General features: G+C 42.3%; 3 protein-coding genes across 3 annotated transcripts; 1 reads left to right on the top strand and 2 right to left on the bottom strand.

The window, feature by feature from the left end:
* Window positions 1-756: 756 nt before the first annotated feature.
* On the bottom strand, window positions 757-5544 carry EAF01_001340 (uncharacterized protein). Its single transcript, XM_038909590.1, has 2 exons — window positions 1932-5544; window positions 757-1586 (listed from the first exon to the last, which is right to left on the bottom strand). The coding sequence occupies exons 1-2, from the start codon at window positions 4848-4850 to the stop codon at window positions 942-944; spliced, it is 3564 nt and encodes a 1187-aa protein (XP_038774402.1). The 5' UTR covers window positions 4851-5544; the 3' UTR covers window positions 757-941.
* Window positions 5545-6818: 1274 nt separating this feature from the next.
* Window positions 6819-11103, bottom strand: EAF01_001339 (uncharacterized protein). Its single transcript, XM_038909589.1, has 6 exons — window positions 10653-11103; window positions 10364-10583; window positions 10134-10309; window positions 9650-10081; window positions 7526-9600; window positions 6819-7476 (listed from the first exon to the last, which is right to left on the bottom strand). Exons 1-6 carry the CDS (start codon window positions 10833-10835, stop codon window positions 7269-7271), a joined length of 3294 nt encoding a protein of 1097 aa, XP_038774401.1. The 5' UTR covers window positions 10836-11103; the 3' UTR covers window positions 6819-7268.
* A 1440-nt stretch (window positions 11104-12543) lies between these two features.
* Window positions 12544-14094, top strand: EAF01_001338 (uncharacterized protein; the record flags this gene model as incomplete). Its single annotated transcript, XM_038909588.1, has 3 exons — window positions 12544-12852; window positions 12906-13375; window positions 13425-14094. The coding sequence occupies 3 exons, from the start codon at window positions 12544-12546 to the stop codon at window positions 14092-14094; spliced, it is 1449 nt and encodes a 482-aa protein (XP_038774400.1).
* Window positions 14095-16579: the final 2485 nt, after the last annotated feature.

The raw sequence follows: 16579 nt of genomic DNA, 5'->3' as shown, positions 1-16579 counted from the left end.
TTTATAGGTTTGAAGGAACTCCCTGCTTTCAAAATAAAGGGGATATCTAGATATAATATCTTTGCATCTATAGGATCAAATTCCATATTAATTGAAATCACATTAATAGAATTATTGTGTATCATATATTTATTGATTTCCTTATTATCAATATTATTTACAAAAATATTGATAGTCTTGCTCAATGTACAGATTATTCAGGCGTCATATAATGGCGGTCTAGGGGATATAAATCTATAATTATTTCATTATTTCATTATTTTAACATTTCATCATTTGATTCACATCACCCGTCATTCCATCACCCGGTTATTCAATCAAGCCTAGCAATCAAGTCAACCAAACCCAATTATTAATATCAAAAATAAATGAATGACTGAATAAGTATATGTATTCTTTTAACTTTCCCAATCAGTCTTTCTGAACCTATCTCTCCCAACCCAACTCTCCCACCTTCATCTTTTCAAAGATCAGAGAGTAGAGTATAATAACGCGATACGATATAATATAGCAAACCATCATCCACCTCAACATCCCAACAACCAACTAGCCCATCCACCAAGTCTAAACATCCACATTCAAAGATAACCACCCAGCCCCTTCCCATTCCCTTAACCATCTCTTTCCCATCTCTCACAAACAAACAAATACTGCTCGTAAAAGCCCCTGGTATAAAGAACTCTAAGCCCCACACCATGCCATGCCATCCAATCCCACCCCAGCCCACCCCAATCAATACAATTCAACCCCACCTCCCCAATAACCAGCAAAAACGTTCAAAAGGACTTAGATACCCGCGCCATAGCGCGTCAGCTCAACTCCCAACACCATAACAAATCCTCCCAAAACCCTCCACTCAAACTCCAAGGCAAAGCCCATCCAATAGTTTCATGAATCCCTCCAAATTCAACTAGCAAAACAATGTAGAAGAATCCTGCTAATCAACCATCCTTGAAGTGCTCGTTATGATTCGTCGCATTATCGAAAATTCGTTTATATTCGTCGTCGTTCTTTTCTCGCTCTCTTCTCTCATCGGTTGTCTCCCTCTGGCCGCCAGTGATCCCCTCCCTCACTACACCCTTTCCCTTCCAATTCATTCCACTCGTTCCACTCGTCCCCCCACTCCTCTCACTTTCTCTTCCCTCCTCAATGTTTGTAATCCCACTAATACCACCTTCATTGAATCCCAAACTTCGCGCATGAACAGGTTGACTCTCCATTGTTGTTCGTCCTCCAAGAGATGCCGGAACTGCCGTCCCACTTCCCATGACACCACCATTACTAATTCCCCCAGGTCCAATATTTCCCTTTCCAATTTTGCCCGTCCCTTCAGTACCCATTCCGGGACTTCCACTTTTTGCAGTCCTTACACTATTATCAGAGTCCTTTTTCAACAACTTTGACGGTCTCGGAACCGTAGAATTCGTTAATTTTCCCGGATTGATATTTAAATTCGGATTTGATGATTCTGAGTTTTGCGAAATTTCATTATGTAGTGGACTAGAATGGCTCGGCGAATTGGAATGTTTGCTTGACGCATCACCATCTTTACTGCGTTTAGAACTACGCGAGGATATGCGACCTTGCTGAACGTTTAGAAGATATGAGATTAGTGTCGTGTGCCGTATAAGTAGTGCGATGGGGTGGATGAGATAACAAACTAAGAACGATGATAGAGCAAAAAGGGCGTAAAGCAGCTATGTGCTTGAATATTTTTCTCGCGGATAATAGCGAAATGGCACCTTGACCCGCCCTTGATATTGAAATTATCCACTGAGAACTTTTCGATTTTGATCCAGAGATGAATATAGAATAACCGGAAATTGAAGCGGATTTTCTTTTCAACAAACTTAACTTCAAGATGTGGAGGATGATGAATGATCAACAGCTTGACCAGCTATTGGTGCGGTGTCAGAACCGTCATCACTCACCTGTTTCGCCCATCTCAATCCACAACTATTACACAAGTCTCGATTCCCACTCGGCCCCCTCCTCCATTCCGGAGTATTCTTCGTATGGCAATTAGCACAATCGCGTTGGACGTTACCAGGTAATTTTCTTCGTTTTCGTTTCTTTCTGGCATTTACTAACGATGCTACCTCCTCGGCGAGTGATCGATTTTCCTTTTCCATTTGTCGAAGTTCATATTGCCAACTTGTAGCGCGTGTCGTTTTCAATTCCTCAAAAATATTATCCCTAGAAGCTAAAGCTTCATCTTGAGATCCAATTGGAAGTCCGGATCCACCTGGTTGCGTGATAGGTATAGTTGTAGTACCCGAAGCTCCTGGTGTCATAGGTTCCGGAAATGGGCTAGCATGGGAACGAGCCAATTGATTGTTTGATGATGTTCTATCGGGAGTTTGTACATCTGTTCTAGTCATGGGACTCATGATCATTGTTTTACCGCCAGGAATAGTAGTACCATTAGCTCCAGTGGCCGAAGCAACATTTCGAGATGCTTTATTGACCAATCGGGTCTGGGCGACAAGAAATGTAGGTTTATGACCCTCCGATGCATCTCCAGGATATAGTACTGTCTCGGTTTGTATGACAAGACCACGCTTGTTGAAAAGCTCATGTGAGTATTTGACAATCTTTCCCGTTCTTGCCTTTTCCAAGGCTCGACCAAACGCGACCTTAGAGTCAGCACGCATCAATGCTTGAATGCTTGTACCAACAAGATCATCTGGTGTACGATCTAAGAGGGACCGAACATTTGTTGCAACGTATAGAAACATGCCAGATGTTGACAGTTTCGAATACATTTGTTGATCACTGAGGCCGTCCATTCGCATCAAGTCGCTTCTAGCCAATGCATATACTGGTCTTATCCGACCAACCATAACGATGCATTTTCGACCTTTGCCTTGCTCTGCACAAAGAGAACCATGGCTCTCAAACCATGTATAGCCACTGTTCTTTCGACGAATGCGAAACACAACATTGACAGCACTTCCTTGTGATGTTTCCTTCAACTCACGAGTGACAGGAACTATGTCACTAGGATGACAGATGGAAGACAAAGCGGTTCCTACTAACTCAGATGCATCGTATTCCAAGACTTGGCAACACGACGGTGAAAGATACATGAATAAGCCTTTCAGAGAAAGAACATGAATAACATCATCACTATTCTCCAAAAGAACTTTATCAAACATTCTCTTAGTAGTTTCCGGATCGCTACCATTGTCATATGAAGCTAATGCTGCGCTAACATCATCTCGACTAATCGTTTGTCCGGCATCAATAAGACGAATATTTTGCTGAGGCGGTTGCCATTGATATCGTGGTAATGTGCCTTGTTTATAATTCATCGTATAATTCCCACCACTCATACCATCGATACTAGTTGGGTTCGCAACCACATCAACCTGAAAACCGACCACCAAAGAGAGTGTAGGGTCGTCGTCACTTGCAGGGATGGGAATCATCGTCAAAAGATTCATAAATGGTTGACCCCCTCTTCGATAATTGATAATGGCCTGCTGAGTTTCCGTTCGATTGTCTACAGCTTTCTTGAGTTCATAGACCTTATCATTTTCTGTGGCCGTCCTACGTTCACCAGCTTGGATTTTGCCATCCGGTGATTGGAGAAATCGACAGTTTCTTCCTAGTACCTCATGTCTTGAATATCCGGTAAGGTTCTCAAAGACATCAGATACATATATTATAGGACAATCTGTCTCTCGTAAGTCGCAGACAACGAACGCACATGATAAATCGACGGCGCCAATGTTAATAACTTTATTTGGTCTTTTAGCCACTCTTATCAATGCTCCAAGCATATCAAAGCCAGTGCTGGAGTATATGCCCGTAATACCTTGCCCTGATGGTGAGGTATCGGGAGCGGTGAGAGCTGTGGGGGTTGATGCAGATGTGGGGATCATAGCCGTACTTGATGTTCGTGTTGAAAGATTCGGAGGTGCGTTTGGAGTAGACGGGGAGTTGTAGTTAATTAAGGTTTGAGGCATGCTCATCGCGCTTGGTGATTGACCCATGACATCGAATCTCGAAGACATTGCTTCGTTCTTCTCATCTTCCAAGGGCCTCATTATCATGCCCTCTCGAGCTCTCAAAAGCGACTCCGACGTTGTGGGGCCCATGATAACGGATCTCGATGACATCTCTTCGTTATTCTCATCGGCCATCGTTCTTATCCTCCCACGATCTTGACCCCCCATAAACATATTCGAGTCTATAGAATCCATGGGATCGTTCCCATATACCGTCGGGGAATAATTCTCATTCGAGTACATGCCCATCGGCGAATCTTGAGACATACCATCCATACCTATGGAAGAATAACTCATCATTCCAGGCATCATGTCTCCCGAGAAAGACCCATATCCCATCGTTGTATCCATCAAATTTGGTCGCACAGAGTCGGAATAACCAATTTGCTGCATTTGTGGCATTATACCCATTCCAGACTCCATCCCTCCGCCATAAAAGTCGTTCATATTCATCTCACCTAAGGATTGTCGACGTAACATTGGGTTTTCGGAAGAAGATGTTGGGGTGGCAAATTGAAAATCGTTCAGACCGACATCACTATTGCCAAATTCCAGCATGGAAGATCTGCGATCGTGATCTTGCGAAAAGTCTTGTGAGAAACTCTGCCGCCGCTGTAATTCGTTATTATTCTGCATGATAATTTCATCCAAGCTATTTCCACCGCTCATATTATGGTTCATGCTCATAGAACTTCCGTTAGATTGTGCGGAAGGCCGCTGTTGTTGCTGCTGCGGCTGAGATTGTGGTATACTCAGAGACCTAGAATGCGCCCTCCTTTGAGCGACCTGCCGCTGCAGGTCCTCTTGGGACATTGGCATATTGAAGAAATTACTCATGATAACGTCGACATCTGTGTCGGAGTTGCTGGTGGCTGTGTCGAAATCGAGTGTGCGGTAATGACACTCGAGTGTTGAAGACGAATGAAAGTTTGCGTGAACGACGAAGATTCTTTCGACCTCCCGTGAAATCTTCTCTCCACTTGATCAAGTCCGCAAATACTCCACCACTCACAGAATCTCACGAGGAAAATCGACGTTTGTATTAATTTATAGGGTTTTCAGGGTTTTTCTCAATCAAGTATGCGCTTTGTCGTATGCCATATCTCTTTCTAGGTCGCAAAGTATCGAGTCGCTCTGCGTGGTGATAATATCGAGTCGCAGAATCCACCAATCCTCCTCAGAAGATCTCAGAAGACACACTCTCGGTCGGAAGATTCTTGTAATGTTTTGTAAAGCTTGTGTACTTTGTACAATTTGATTGTCTTTCGTTCCGAAAATCTGCGGGGGGCTTTACGTCGGAAGTGGATATCGGTTTCGAAAGTACCGATGATTGAAATGCGTGGGATTTGTATCGATATTGTAATGTGGATGGATAACTGGCAAGCCTTTGATGGGTGGTGGGGATTCGAGCTGAGGTAAGTGAATATGATACAAATCGATAAATATATTTCTGGTATCAATTGACGTTGCTCGTAAAGGGGAAACGAAGCTTGTTTAGTAGTAGTGCTAGTAAGTACTATATAGTTAGATCAGGACGATCAATGAATCAACTTTTTGTGTGGTGATGCAAGAACCGAAAGGCAAAATTAATAGGGAGGTTGTGATTTGAAGTGTGATTACATAATGCTTTACGAGTGACTTTTACATCGAAATTATATATGGCCTTTGACTGGAGTATCGATACGATATATGTACTGGTATGTGTGTAATTGTTCTCATCTCTTACATTCTTCAATAATAAAGACCTTCAAGATAATATATGTATATCTACCAGTCTGTACAACCCCACAATCTCTTTACTCTTCACTCTTCACTCTTCACTCGAGATCTAACCAGATGATGCACTTAATTCCCGACGAAAGTATCTCCCGTCCCGTCCGTCTGCGGACACTTCCATAGTTAGGTACTTACCTCGCACTTATAAAATGAACGGATTTTGCATTAAATATTCTGAATGCCTTAGGTATCAAAGAGTTTAGATAGGTTATTAATCTACTCATCTGTGCGATTCCATCTCTCTGTATGGAAGGAAAACCCGAGTCAAAATTAATCATCCACTCAACATGTCTCGAGCCAACTACCCAAGTAATCATCAACTCTCCTTCCCAATTAATATAGATCAACATACAAATCAATATCATAAAAGATTATAAAACAAAAAGTAAAAAATACATCGAAACATCATTTGTTCACTCTAATCATCAAAACATCCTAATTCAATTTGTAATGGAATCTTGAATATATATATATATATATATACATACATCCATACATCCATACATCCATACATCCATACATCCATACATCCATACATCCATCCATACATTCATCCATACATCCATACATCCATACATACCCAACATCAATAATCATCCCCCCCCCCCTCTCTCTCTATTTTCTACTACTTATATATACACACACACATATATATATATACCTATCCACACAAAAATCCCCTCTACCCATCACTAACAAACCCACCGCACCCACCTCGTTCTCTCTCTTCATTCCATCCCACTCACTCACCCACTCACCATCCACCACGCATCCCCTCCTCTTCCCTAGTTTCCCTCCCCGCCAAACCAATGCAAGAAATCATCCAGTTCCCTCCCCCTCTCCCCCCCTCCTAAACTCTCGGCACCACATAATCCCAGTTCAAAGATCCCGAAAACCCAGTATCGGGCATCACGGCATTGCATCACCATATGCAAGCCACTATCATGTAGGGACCCCAACCCTTTTGGGGTTACCATTATGGCCCTCGATTGAAATGTTTCACAAATTTTCTCATCAACAACTTATAAGTATATTTCATTTTTTTTCATTCACCTATCTGTAACTGTGGATTGACCTTTTCTTGTCGAGTCAACTTCCTACAATATTAGAGATTTTCTGTTCTCTATTCTTTCTTTCCCACTTCCCGATTTCTTTCCGTCTGCATCCCAGGCTTTCCTAAGCTATTTAAAACATGAGAAGGTCTGAACAAACCATTGTTATTTACTTCCTAAAAAGAAAGAAAGAAAGATCTAGCTTGCAGTGGCCCCCATTTGATTGCTATGTCATTCCATACACCCATTGAACTCGTCGAGTAATATTGATGACTAGCCAAATTCCATCCACCACCTTAGCTTAACCATCCCAAAGGTAACCCGGAAATATACGTGCTCATGTGGTATCATTCTATCATCAAAACTTTATCTCATACCCTCAACCATCCATGCAAATCGAATATCAATCCCAAGGCAAAGCGAAAAATCAAGCAAACCATGGGTGAACAGCTTCTTGAGTTTTGGGAGAAAGTTGAGCCAAAAGCTGAGCGGGGTTTAAGCTTGCAGCCGCGAGGAGGTTTTTGGTAGCTTCAACAACTCTGTTTGCAGTCTGGCCCTGTAGTGTCTGGAGTTCAAGAGCTTGAGCAACGAACACAAAGACCTTGGCTGGTTGAGAAGTAACGGCGGGGTTTTGTCTAGATGTGTTAGTCATATATAAATCAAACTTTGAATACATAAACTTACTGTTCAATGAGCTGAACAAGGAAGAGATATGCATATGGAGCAGCCTCTTCATCGTTAACGATTGGTAAAGTGTCAATCCATGCTGTCACGACTGCTTGTTGATTCGCAACACCAGATGCATTATAATGCAAGATCTTAGCAATGGCAGCACATGCATTTTCCGTGGCGTAGACATCATCTACGCTTCTCGCGTTGGGGATTTGCGTAGCATCAAACAAGAGCTGGATTGTGTTGCCTACAAACTCGGTCCAGGGTGCACCTCCTCTGTGAGCTGCAACACCAATACCATAGGTAGCGGCTTGACGATTGGCGGGAGCAGGATCTTGGCATCCAGCAATCAAGGGACCCTTGATGAGAGGTTCCATATATCTAGCGCTCTCTGCACCGCAGAACTCGAGAACATCATCAATGATGCACAATCCCCATTGTCTTTGTGTGGGGTCCTCGCTTGAAAGAAAAGCGGAATATGTTGTGAGGAGTTTCTGCCATGATTCCAAGAAAGCGGGACCGTGATTCTTGAAAATACAATGGAATGCTTTATTCATGTCGGAAAGCAGAGTTTGATCGTCTTCAATAGCGTAAAGTGTTTCCTCGGAATCTTCATCACCTTCTTCTCGGTTGGCATCAGCTCGTTCCTCCGCCCTAGCCCTGACACGTTCTTTGTAATCTTCCAGGGCAGAAATAGCGGAATCCATAAATAGATCCATTTGCTGCCTAGGAAGACAATTCTTGCCCATCACTTCCACTGACTCGTAAAAGCATTGATACATCTCAGCAAGTGTATCAATAGCTGGCTCGGCGCTCAGAACCTCGAGAACCTTGGGAATTGTTGCTCCCCAAAGGTCCCTTAATTGAGAAGATTCAGGACCGTATGCTTTCTTGTAGGAATTGAGTAATTGCGGTACACACTTCGCCGAGACCACTCTCACAGGATCATGGAAAAAGAACGCGAGACCTGGCAAGGCAATGTTTACCATAACACCCTGCACATAAGGAGCAAAATGGGCCTCCAAGACTTGAGCGTAGACCACCAAGAGCTCGATTGCCATGTGCTTGTCATCAAGAGTGCTAGTTTTGATGCCGATGACTTTGCCCTTGAGTGGAACAAGCTCCCAGCCCTCTTGTGCCTGTACGGCCTCAACTTCCTCTTCATCATCAAGAAGTTGAATGTCTGCTTTAGCACTTGCCAATTCCAAAAGAGGAGGCATGACATATTCAAGATATGCGAGGAAGTCGGTTCCCATAACTCTACACATACGTCCCCAGCAGTGCATGAGATATTGAGCTTGTGGATCATCCGGATCCACAATGCCTTGCTGAACAGTGGCCAATAATTTGACCAAGTCTATTGCGTCATTGCCTAATCTCTCTCTTCCAACTGCTAAAGCGATCAGAGTAGCACATTCCATTGCTTTGGCGCGTAGCAAACGGAGCTCCTTTGTTGATTCGGCCTTCAAAACATTGAAGAGAATAGGCATCAAGGTATCGTAGTATTTAGCAAAGGCGGCCTCTGCGGAATCTGCAATAGTTGCTATGGTAGAGAGAGCTTGTTCTTGAACATATCTCTTTGGGCTTTGAAGGAGTTGGAACAAGTTACTCAATAAGTCGTCGAGATATGGCTCGAGGGTCTTCTTTTCAGCCTCTTCACAGAAATTAACGAGAGCAGCAGCTGCGTGAGCTTGAACACGTGGTTCTGGGCTCTTGAGAACCGGGATAATGCTGCCTACTACAATTTCGTGGTATTGCGCCTGCATGGTTCCTGCAAAATCTGTACTCATTTGGCCAAGAGCATTGCAACCGGCCCAACGCACACGTGGATGCTGATCGCTCAAAGCAGGAACAACAAGCTCTAGAACTTTGGTCAATTCCATGAGCATCAAATCCCGGCAGCCTTCTGAAATTGCTGAGATGGCCATCAATGCAGCATGTCTATCTCTCCACGCTTCGGAAAGCATCATTCTGGGTAGCCAATTAAAGGTAGGTGCCAAGATAACGGATCCTCCGAGCTTGTTTGCCAATCGATCCATGCATTGCTCACCAGCAACGTGATTCAAGTCACTCTCCTCCGGATCCATCTGTTTTAGTCAGTAAGTGCTTCGACAAATTAGATTGGGACATTCGTACATCATCTGAAGCATTCCATTCGGCTGCATCATCGTCATCCTCGCCAATATCAGTCATGAGACTCAGGCATTGAGTAATCATGTCTGTTACAAAACTTGAATCTTTCTTCACCATAGCTGGAGCGTAATCGGCAAATGTTGCCATGAGCTCGAGGGCATTTTGACGAACCACGTCGCTCAATTCCTTCTCCTGGATTGTTTGAATGCAGAATGTAACTAGGTTGTGGAATAATGGTCTAAACATCTTTGGAGCAACCTCTGCAAGGGTCATGAGTGAAATAAGTGCTGTGCTGAGACTTTCCGAGTCTAGACTTTCCTTCAAAGGTGGCAAGATCGAAAGGACTTCTGGAATAAGGCCATAATATTTTAATTGTGATTTCTTGCCGAGACTAGAGAAAAACGATGTAAATGCTTCCATAGCTGCCAAGCGGACCTTGTCATGTTATTAGTGGTTGTCCTGTATCCTAACCGTCAAGGGAACTTACTGCAGTTTCGGTATCCTGGAAACCATTCTTAAAAGCTGTTAATACTGTATCTTCATGTTGCTTTTCGATTATGCCAGGAGTCGTAGAGAATATTCTGAATGCTATTTCTCTCTGCCCAGCTACTTGTGAAGAACTTAAAGTAGAAAGAACGCCCAAAATTTCTGGCCATTGTTCACCTATCAAATGTTAGATTGACTTTCCAAAACATTTCCTGCGCCCAAATATCATACCATTATCAGAATATTCTCTAGCTATCTCAGCGACCGCATCTCCAATCTTATTTCTTACTGGATTAGACTTCTCCAGACCTAATGCCTCTATGAGCTTTTGTCGGATAATATATGCTTCTTGCTTTGGGATGGCGAGGAATAATTCGATCGAGTTGTTCTCGTCTGTCTTGCGAGACTTGGATGCTATACGACGGAAGAGAACTGCAGCAAATGATCGAGTCTATGATATGATGGAAATTAGAGACACAAATCTTCCAGTTGGATGTTGAGGATAAGAGATAAATCTTACAGTTGCATCGTTAGAACCATATATTTGCTCAACCAAGCCCATCAACAACATCTCGGGTTTGGTGGCTACCCAGTTATTGTTCAAGTGCTCTTCAGCCTGCGTGCGAACATTGTTGTCGGCGGACTGTAGAGCAGACAGTAGCTGTGCAAGCTCTGCATGTGCATCTGCTGGAAGAACAGACATGATGGTGGAATGTGGGTGGGAGGACTCGAAGGGTTTCAAAGGATACGAGGGATCGGAACGTTGAATATTAAGGAAGAATTTATAAACTTGAGCGCGAGGCGCATTCAATGCGCCTTAATTCCTACAAAGTCGAGGATGGCAGATAATTATTGAACGAAATGATGGAAAAATCGAAAGCGTAAAGGTTTGTAGAGAGGGAAAGAAAGATTTCTTTATTTAGAAAGTTGACGTTGGATGAAGTTGTGTTGTTGTGGTGGGGGTTTTAGTTTAGATTTGAGAATTTAAGAATTTAGAATTTTAGAATTCCCTCCCAATTTTTTTTTGGAGATCACCAAACAAACATTTAATAAAGTGACTTCTCGCGCTAAAACAAAATCCCGGATCCATCTGAGTGGTCTCTACGATAATGGCTAATGAATAAATGGCCTTGTCAGCGAACATTACCGTATAATAATAAGTGAATGAATACCAACAGATCCCTAGTTGTTACAAGGTAACCGTACGTACTTCTTGACGAGCCCTTGATACTGCTGTTGGAGCTTCCTACTTTGTATGTGTACCTAGGTATGTTATATACATTACATTACAGCTACCGCACTTATTATTATAGGTCTTGATGTCTCAGTCTTTGCATGAAGTTTGATTACCATTCCATTTATTGACGATTCTAGAGTAAGGACACCACGACCTGCGTAACCTTACCTCGTCGGTGACGGGTTAATTAAGACTAGATTCTCGGAATGATATAGCGTATCCTCTATCTGCTAATCTACCCCTCCTTATTAGAATCCCTTGCTGATGAAAAACTGGTTGATGAAGACACCAATGAATGTTATTTTCCTTCTAGTACATGCGTTGTACGAAGTAGTCCGTACGGAGTACCCTGACCATAACTGCCCAAAAACACAGCCTCATCAATCGATATCATCCTACTTATGAGCCTATTGGCCTTCTTGAGATAAACGCGCGCACCACCGATCCATAATTCACAAAGAGTAGAAAGGACATTTGATAGGTATGAATGGCCTTGCTACCGGGTTCGTGTATCATGTCGGTAGCCCCTCCAAGACTATAACAATAATACGAATGGTAGTGTTGGCTTGTAACCGTTCAAGGGTCTGGTAAATTTGATGTACTCTTACCAATAGTGATATGAGTACCTAGTAGTATATGACGAGCAAAGAATACCAGAACAGAACTAGACATAATACACCTACTCGAATATAAATACGTAGTAACCATTCATCATAAACATACCCAACTACCCTAAGTGATCGTGTATGATACCAAATACTCACCCCAAATTCCTGTTCTTCTCTTCTGTCCCTCCCTTATTACATCCACAGATCACTCTATCATCCCTTTCTCAGAATAATACGCTCAAAATTTGTAGTAAATATCATCCCTTTGCCTCGTAATTTACAGCAAATCAATATTTATATTACTGAAACAGTCATCATGACCGAATTTACCCCAATTTTATAGATCGTAAGGGATCTTAGCGTGCTGCTACCCCTCAATCCATGTTTGCTATGATCATCATTCCCATCTATTCTCCAACATCAATCAAAATCAAAATCAACATCAAAATCAAAATCAAAATCATCAATCCAATAAATTAAGATCACGACTCATACAGTTCTAAAGAACAAACTACTATACATCCTTAGGTAGCACTAAATCCAAGTCTCAAATTAATCTCTCTGTCATGGCAGATCGTACAGTTTTCGATCCTCCTCCGAGGCAGAGTACTTCTTCACCTAGTAATAACAATCCTGCGACTGTCAATCATCGTTCTAGCTTCGCCGAAAATCTTCGACAATCGCCAAGGGCTCAGAGGCATCCATCATTCACACAAGCTGCGGTTCAAGAGTTATTAAATCATCCTCCCGCTCAAAAGTGTGGAGATCCAAAATTCCTAGGAAGGGATTGGAGACAGATCCACGTTGGAGAATTGGTACAAGAATCTGATATTCATTGGTGTGAACTTGATACAGATGTTGAACATGCGACAAAGGTTTGCCTACATTTCTTCAAATTCTTTACTCGGGATATTAATCTCTCAAACAGGCGCTCATAGAATCCGGCCCTCCAAATGTCATCCTTATCCGCGAAACTCCGACTAATGCGACTGCTTGCGATAGCTTCGATTACAATGACCTCAATGCGTATCTCCTTGTCGTCCTTGGACTAGCAAGCCCCGATGAAGGACAAACAGATACATATTCGCAATTAGCAAGCAAAGCTCGGGAACGCGAACCTATCCCACTTCGAGATGTGATAACACTTGCCAAAAAAGAACCTCTTACAACACTTTCTCAATCAGAAGACCTTTCGAAAGCCGTAGAAATATTTGGTAGCGGTGTACATCGTATTCTTGTCTGCAAACCAGGCACTACAACAGTTGTGGGAATTTTGAGTCAGTTGAAGTTGGTTAAATTCTTATGGGATAATGGTAGCAGTTTCCCAGCCATCGACCAGTTATATCCGACTATTCTGAGAGATTTGAATATTGGAACACAGCACGCTATCGCAATCAAGTGAGTTGTCAGTATCCTCACAACAAAACTTCTGCTAACAAGGGTATAGTGGTGACAAACTTCTCACGGATGCTCTTCAGCTCATGAGCAACGAAGGATTAACCAGCATTGCAGTGGTTGACAACGCTGCAAATGTTGTTGGTAACATATCAACAGCTGATACTAAACTTCTTACGCACACAAGTAGTTTACCACTCCTCCAATCTTCTTGCATACATTTCATCTCTGTCATATTGAGCGAACGAGGAATTGGTGATGGAAAGGATTCATTCCCAGTCTTCCACGTCAACCCATATTCGACTCTCGCTCATACCGTAGCAAAACTTGTCGCAACCAGATCTCATCGTATGTGGGTTGTCGAATCCGCATCTCCATCTCCATCAGCTCCTGCAACTCCATCTCTCGCACATGCCTCCGTTGTTCAACAACCAAGTGGCAGTGGCTCTGTACCACCTTCTCCTTCATTCCCTGCCGTATCTGCTGCAGCTTTACCAGGTGCACGTATCTCAGGTCGTTTGACAGGTGTCATTACCCTATCCGATATCCTCAATCTCTTCGCTCGTACATCAGGTCTCAATCCCTTGGATCCAAATGAATCTCGAGCGAGGAGAAGAAGGAGCTCAAGTTCTTCTTTAAGACCAAGTATAGATTTATCGAGAGGAGATTATCTGGATACAATACGAGGCGAGCGTGGATCGAGCGTAGATAACAGGAAATGAAAATTACGTGACGAAAGTATGCGAGGTTGATTTTTCGATTCAAATGGAGAAAGCGGAAATTCAAACATCAACTTCAAAACCCGGCTGTCACCTGGAGGCGTCATCAAAAAAACAAACATATCCAAGGTAGAATACGAAGGAGTTGTCATTCTACATGCTGAGCAAAAGTCCAAAGGCTATACGCACCGTTCAGGATGAACAGCAAATGTTGAATCGAAATGCGTAAGCGAGAACCTGAGAATGCCTCCAAAGTAATGGGAGCACCTAGATCAAAGGTGTGTTCGATCTTTATAGTGAGCAAAGCGTCATTTTAATAGGTTACTATTGCTTTTTTTTTCACGCGCGTGCTCTTCTACTTTCATCTTAGGAATCGCATTACATTATCGAATTGAATTGGAATTGGAATTGAGAGATGCGGACTGTTTCTAGATACCTTAGTCTTAGCAATAACATATAATATGATTTGAGAAATTCAAATTTTTACTCCATTAAATTGAAATTTATGATATTGGGTAGTTATTGATTATTGAAGCTGTGGAATGATTCATGTAATAGGTAGGTATTTGATAGATGAAGCATTCTGTTGTATCCTTTTGCTTTTGCTTTTGCTTTCCCATATCATTATCTTATTATTATCATGATTCTCACATGAAGAAAATCTGTATACTATATACTGCATATCTTGTAAAGATAGCGTGTTCTTTTTTATTTTCTGATTTCTAATTTCTCGAGCTTGATGGGGTGCTGCCTCTTTAGGTTATTTAGTTTTTGAGGTGTTGTATTTGGGCGATGGGAATACCCTTTCTGTGTTTTGGAGAAGGAGAAGGAGAATTGTTTTTGTTGTTGCTATTTACTTGACGAGAGATGTGATTGGGGATTGGCGGGGGTAGAGGGATGAGATATGGGGTGAGGAGGAGGATGGATTGTGGTGAAGATGAGATAGGGATGAGATTGAGGTGGGAATGACATTTTGAGTGATGGAGATATGAGGGGAGAGTAAGCGAGGTAGAGGAAGAGATTAGGTGAAGCATGAAGAGGAGAGCAAGCGAGGTAGAGGAATAGATTAGGTGAAGCATGAAGAGGAAGAATGAAAAGAGACAATGGAGAGGAGGAGAGAGCATTGAGATATTGATATTGATATTGATATTGATGAGGCAGGGGAAGATGTGGTATCCTACTGTATATAATCAAAGAGAGTCTAGAAATGGATTTTGCAAGTTCAAATATCCATATGTTTATTACCTAGTACCTCGTTATACTCACTCTGAATATCTTGATTGGTGATGCAAGTATTGATATTGTTAAACGTGAAGCTCTACCTACCTCCTACCTACCTACCTACCTAGTAGTGTTGTGGATAGATAGATTGGATAGTCCTCGTGAATGATAGTTCGATGCGGGAAAGAGGAATATAACTTGGCTTCATTTGACTGCGGTTTTACTCTACTGTTCAGAGCTGCTATGTTTGGAGGAGATGTGTGAAGCGAATGGGTGTATTCTTCGCATCGTGGAAATCATAATGATGTTGCGGCTTGAGTTGGGTACATAGTGGGATGTAGTGGGATGTAGTCGGATAAATGTCCGTGATGGCTTGCTGGATGAGGTTCTACTGGTTTTTTTCATGCGGGACTGTGCGTTGGGTGTGATGACTTCAGGCGAGTTGAGGTAGTACCGACTGAGATCGACATCTTCGGTATCCATTCAATTGTATCCTATAACCCTTTTCAGTGATACCTTTTGGTGACGGTATATGCTCGAAAGGATGATTAGATGCGGCCATTTATCACCTACGACCACATCTTGATTTCTTCCATCATAGTGATCAGATCAGTAATCATAGATGACATTCTGACGAAAAGATATCAAAGCTTCACTACTCCGTAATTACTTCGTACATCAAAGTTCCTGGGCAGTGCTCAAAACGGATCAAGTGGATCAATGACCGAATATCCCGTTATATCCGACAGATCTTTTCTTCAAGGAGCTTTCGTGAAGTGAATCGTGATGGAGAATCCCAGAAATAGCAGGTAGCCCTAATAAGGTTATCATATCGTAGAATTTTTCATTCACAAGGTAGATCTAGATGTTACATGTCAAGGAAGGACCGAGGTTACCTATCTTGATCATACTCTTCGACTCTGTACTAGTATTGAAGTCATCAACTTTATCCATCGATGTAAGAACAACATTAATAATACGCATAATTACATATAGTTAACTTATAACTTATATATAACTTATAACTTATTGCCCTCCTGTTTGGATAAGCATTAGAGAAGTGTGGTGAGCGATTGTGTATTCTTTTTCTTTACTGAACAGGGGCTTTGAAAGTCCTACATGAGACTTCGGCCAAATTAGATTCTGTCCCGGAGGCGCAAAATTTCATTAAAACATTGGAGTTTGACCCAGATCATTTCCATTGAATCAATCCGGCCACATATTGTAAATTGAAAGAAAAAGAAAGAGAAAGAAGGAGAAAGGAGAG

Source organism: Botrytis porri (genome assembly GCF_014898465.1).
Source record: "Botrytis porri strain MUCL 3234 chromosome Unknown BPOR_002, whole genome shotgun sequence".
NCBI classification, from domain to species: domain Eukaryota; kingdom Fungi; phylum Ascomycota; class Leotiomycetes; order Helotiales; family Sclerotiniaceae; genus Botrytis; species Botrytis porri.
Note: the sequence above shows the minus strand (reverse complement) of the source record. Positions and strands in the feature narration are given on the sequence as shown.

Coding starts and splice junctions, on each gene's coding strand:
- EAF01_001340 (XM_038909590.1), bottom strand. CDS start 4,850: ATGAGTAATTTCTTCAATATGCCAATGTCCCAAGAGGACCTGCAGCGG. Junction 1,587..1,931: donor GATTGAGATGGGCGAAACAG/GTGAGTGATGAC, acceptor CTAAACGTTCAG/CAAGGTCGCATATCCTCGCG.
- EAF01_001339 (XM_038909589.1), bottom strand. CDS start 10,835: ATGTCTGTTCTTCCAGCAGATGCACATGCAGAGCTTGCACAGCTACTG. Junction 10,310..10,363: donor TAGAGAATATTCTGATAATG/GTATGATATTTG, acceptor AACATTTGATAG/GTGAACAATGGCCAGAAATT. Junction 10,082..10,133: donor TCCAGGATACCGAAACTGCA/GTAAGTTCCCTT, acceptor TAACATGACAAG/GTCCGCTTGGCAGCTATGGA.